Source organism: Bactrocera latifrons, unplaced genomic scaffold (genome assembly GCF_001853355.1).
Source record: "Bactrocera latifrons isolate USDA-ARS-PBARC rearing strain unplaced genomic scaffold, ASM185335v1 scaffold_23, whole genome shotgun sequence".
Taxonomy (NCBI): Eukaryota; Metazoa; Arthropoda; class Insecta; order Diptera; family Tephritidae; genus Bactrocera; species Bactrocera latifrons.
In genome coordinates this window covers 1,968,490-1,973,763 of record NW_017535852.1, presented here as the reverse complement: position 1 = coordinate 1,973,763, position 5,274 = coordinate 1,968,490, and the positions used below count along the sequence as shown (strand labels likewise).

At 39.1% G+C, this 5,274-nt stretch overlaps 1 protein-coding gene across 1 annotated transcript in view; it reads right to left on the bottom strand.

Moving 5' to 3' along the window:
* Window positions 1-2,286: 2,286 nt before the first annotated feature.
* LOC108968782 overlaps window positions 2,287-5,274 on the bottom strand; it is a gene marked incomplete at its 3' end in the record, with an annotated part of 18,333 nt that continues 15,345 nt past the window's right edge. Inside the window, 1 exon segment of the mRNA XM_018933023.1 lies at window positions 2,287-5,060. Coding sequence (XP_018788568.1) covers window positions 2,287-3,813 — 1,527 coding nt within the window.

Here is a 5,274-nt window from a genome sequence, read left to right as displayed (position 1 = left end):
ATTATTTTTACATTTCAATTCTAATTTTTTAAATATAACTTTTTAATTTCACATTTTCCACCACAGCTAGTGCTTTTCTTATCGCACACCCATTCATAAATTACAAAGCCGAACACCAAATCGCAATTAATAGAAAATGAAAGTTGTTTGAATTTGTTTTTTACTTTTTTAGATTTTTTTATTATTTTTAAATAAACTTTTCGTGGTCAAGCATTCCAATAGCAATAGCAATGCTTAACAGCAAATTATAYTCATACACATATTTTTAGTCGTAGACGACTGGTAAAAATGGGATTTGCACGCAAAAAATTAAACCAAATTTAAAAAAAWTTTTTTTTTTTAAATAGCAAAAACATCACTGTTATACGAGTTTGCATACAATTTGCGCTATTAATTATCATGGAAACGTTTGACGTACGCAAACTAAGCCTCACGTCATGACTCCCTTTCAGACAAACATACATACATACAYGCAAACATAATCACATCCACCAAAACTTGTATACAAGTGTGTACATATGTATGTATTTGTGGGCGATGTTGTTGAACCGCCTTGAAACCTGTTGCGAAATATCGCACTATAGAAATTGCGCTTCAAATTTGCGTAAATGTCCATACATATTTATAAGCATAACCATGCATATACTATACATAAATATGTATGTAATAGAGCATAATATTTGCATACTTGTAAGAGCTTGAGAGGTCATGAACTTTAGCAGCAGCAAAAAATTAAGTTCATGATGATAAGGAAGTACAATGCTAGATGAGGCCGTATAAATGCTCGCCAAAGACTGCCAAAGCTATAGGGAGGTGAAAGTTCTAGCCACGAAGCACTCGATAGTGAATAAATAGTTATACCAATTTTAATGCTACATTAAGATAACRGTATATTTACGGCTATGGAGTGCCTYCTYCTTCARAGAAGTGACCATCCACTCGGATATCAGAGCGGCGACCTGGAACTCATTAACAGTGCGCTCAAGGTTGATCAAGAAGTGCCTAACATCGCTAACAAGAGCATCAAGTGTCTTTGGTGTAAGACTGGTATGGTGCCAGGCCACAGYGGTATGACAGGAAACTGTAAAGCTGATGAGTTAGCTAGAAAGGGTACCCTTGAACCGCCACCTGTAGAATGGAAGCGGGGCGGTGCTCCTGTATCCTCTTGTGTTCTACTACTAGATAGCTGGGCTTCGCGGGAGCTTGGCCAGCTCTGGGCCACCATCGGTACATGCCCCRATCAATCGCAGAGAACTAATGATATCTTTGTCATCAGTAAAGTTAGCCTCTCCCTAGTTGTAGGGSTTTTAACAGACTCAAACTTCAGAAGCTGAATGGCAAAAGATGAGGTGGAAACAACTCAACAATTTCTTCTTGACTGCCCGGAGTTTGGGAGATCAAGCATTAAACACTCGAATGGAAATTAAAAGCCTGGACACTGTCACCAAAAGCAAGTGCGGTTAAAGTACGGCTGTTATCCGAAATTTGTAATTACATCGATCCAGGTGCAACATGGAAATAAAGGACAAAACGCGGTGGATGATCTACTAGAATGAAAAACTGCAAAAGTGGCGTGCAGAGCGGTAGATCAGAAAAACACAAAGTTGTTGTCCGTACTTCTTAGAAGAGACTGTAGGAACATGATAGGTATACCCACAGGTCACAATCGGGTGATGGCGCACGCCTGCAGAATGTAACTGACAGATCGAAATGAAACTGACAGCAGAAAATGTCAAGAGCAAGACTCCGCCTTAGCAATGCAACGCTTCAAGCTTTTTGTGATCGCACGGTATGAGATACTTCAAGTGGTATTGAAATTGACACCAAGCGCAGGCATCCCGAAGAATGATTACTTCGTATAAACTACGAAAAGGTACTACATCTGGTATCGCTAAAGACCAGATCTGGGTTTCGAGAGAAATGTCCTGCGAAAAATTTATGGTGCGTTGCTTTTTGGCAATGGCGCGTACAGTAGTCGATGGAACGATGATGAACTGTACGAGATATACGGCGACATTGACAAAGTTTTGCGATTTAAAAGGTAGAGATGGACCTGGTTGCACTTGGTACCTCGAATTGGAGCCAAGTAACGTAAAGTAGAAATGACTGGTACGGTGCTGTTAACTCCGCCATAACCGTGTAAGCGGTGTCTACGTCAGTAAAGAAGAATATTATTATATGGGTGGGTACAGAGATTGGGATCTAAGAACTATTTCGTCTATCAGAACTTGTAAACTCATATGAATRTACTATATAATAGAACTGTAAATGTATGTCACCACTCACCTGCATTAATGGATATGTCTGACGGCCTTTCCCCAGTCGTTCGATGAGCACTATTTTCTCGGTATCTGTAAGAACACATTCGATATTCGACGAAGCAAGCATAGGACGGGTTGGCTGGACAATTGGCACGAAATCCTTATTGCGTTCGGCAAACATGCGATCAAAYGAAGAGCGMCGATCGCTCAASGAACGTTGRTAGCGACTAGCCTTACCACTATTACCGCTGGGATTACGCCAATTGTCAACAGATGCCACAGAATTGCGCCCACTACCACCTGTCTCTTCGGCGACACATTCACCCATATACGATTTGGATTTACGATATTGGCGCGAACTATTCGAATATGAGGACATATTCGAATTGTTGCCTTGTTGTTGTTGCACTTGTACTTTCACTTTGTTGCACTTTTCACAGGGCACCATTAGGGCGGCTGTCAATAAGTCACTGGCACTTGGTTTTTTAGCACTTTGCTGTTGTTGCTGTTTTTGTTTTATCTGTTGTTGGTGTTGTTGTTGTGGACGTGAGTATTTGCGTGGCCAATCGTTGGAACGCACCGACTCGGTATCGGTTATGTCGCGATAATCRTCATCGTCATCGGTCATAATGCTAGGCGTATTAGAATGCTGTGTAGGATATTTGTTGTTTTTAATTGTGTTGTTGTTATCATTGCTATTGTAGTTGCTGTAGTGATGATTGGTGCTGAAAATGATGCTGTTACGCTTCTCAACACGCTTCCAATTAGTCTTGTTGTTGTTTTTGCTATTCGTAAACACTTTGCCATTTTGACTTTTAGTGCTCTTATTGTTGTTGCTGTTGCGATTATTTTGGCTAACAGCTTGTTTGTCGGTTTTTTTGGCATTGCGTGYTTTTGCATTTTTGTTGTTATTGTGACGATTGCTGTTGCTGCTGTTGTTGTTATTGTTCTTCCCATTTGTTGCCGCTTTGCTTGGCAACTGGCGTTCTTTCGCAGCGCTCTCAAATTCATTGTCGTTCGCATTTTCCTTAGCATTGGCGCTGATGCAACTGACGACCTCTGGCGGCTGCTTGCTGTCAGCGGCTGTAGCGGAAACGCTTAACGCGCTTGCTGTGATTGTTGTTGTTGTTGACGCAGTCTTAATTGTTTTTGTTGTTAACGTGTTGTTGTTGTTGTTGTTGTTGTTATCTTCCTTTACACCAACATCACCGTTAATGTTGGGGTCGAAGTTGTTGTTGTTGTTATTGTAGTTGTCTTCATTTCTATCATTGCACACTTTTTCATTGTTGTCACAATTTTTCTGATTTTTGTTTTTGTTGCTATTCTTTGTGACAATATTTTGCTGTTGTTCGAACTTTTCCTGTTTTTGTTGTTGTGGTTGCTGATTTTGTTGTTTCTGCTGTGCACTGCCGACTGAACTCAACGACGCTGTTGTACCGGCACCAACCGTTTGACGTTGTTGCTTTGTATTCGCTGTTGTTGTGGTTGTTGTTGATTTTGTCGTTGCTGTAGTTGTTGTCGCCAACGTTGCTTTGCTGTTGTTATTTACCATGATTTGTTTTTTCGTAAACGTCTTCCAAACGCACTCATGCACTTAAACGCGCACAAACCTACAGACACCGCGTCACTCACAGATAAGCGATACCGACGCGAGCCAACTGCAAAGTTTTTGTGCTTTACCCGTTATTGTTGTTGTTTTGTTTCCTAAATGTTGCTATAAATTGCACACAAACAAATGAGATTTGCTGCAGGTAAGTTGATTTAAATTTCGAAAATTCGTAATTGAACTTCGAAAATTCGAACTTGAATTTCGAAACTTTAAAATCGTRAATTTTCGTAAATTYTCAAAACACTAMGTGTTTATATACCTTTTATACACTRCACTTGTTGTTCGAATGTATTTCGAATTTTGGTATAGCGCATTTACACTGTTCACAACTTTTCGTCACTGCGTTTAACGCGCGTTCGACTCTTACACCGTTTATTTTAAAACTGTGATCTTCAAAAACTTGAAAATTACCGCCGCAGCCGGCTTTTTTTTCAGCCACTCATCCGCTCTACTCTCTACAGTTTCTATTTTCACTATACACGGCACACACCGTATATTGTTATTGTTGGTATGTTGATCAGCTGCTATGGTTGTTGTTTCTGGTGAAATAGTTAGCGGTGGCTAAGTGCTTTGGGTCGCCGCTTTTGGTAGTCAACAAATTGTCATTATGTGTGAGTCCGTTAGTGTACGGACTGCGCAATTTGCCGCTCACAATACAACGAAAGTTGAATCGKTGTTTTTATTTTTGTTTTTAATACTTTTAATTTATCTTGTTTTTTACTTTTTATTCGCAATTGACTTTTTCTAATTTCACTTTCCGCTTTCACCTTTAGCGTCTGATCTACACTTTTAAATGCTCACGCGATCGTTAGTATCTCTCTCTCCCTCTCTTTTTCGTTCGATCTCGAATCTCTACACACATACACTTAAACAAATAATTGAGATAGGGTAAATTCTATACAAGCGAGCTTTTCAATTTTTTTTTACTTTTGTTATTGCTGTTTTAGTAATAGTGGCTCTTCAGCGGGTTTTGCGTTGTTGCATTACTTTTCTTCGGTATTTGTGTATCTTTTTTGGGATTCTATTTTATTTCAACGCATCGACACCACACAATTTTAACCTATTTACCACTTCTTCAGCACAAKTGTTGTTGTTTTGTTATTAATTTCTTTTACAAACTTTCAATTTTGAGTGTTTGCTCTCTTTTGTTGCTTCAAGCGCTACTTTGACGCTTGACACGTTATCTTCGCCTGTAAGAAAAAAACAAAAAGAATCAGATTAGATATATTTTTGTGAAATACATACATATGTATGTATGTATATACCTTACAGTACAAATGTACGTAATAATTATTGGCGCTCTTTAATTGCTACAGTTGCTTTTTTTTTTAAATTGTCGCCCAAAACTCAACAAAAAACAATAGCAGTAACTAGAAGTTACCGCTCCAATGGAAGGTACAGTCT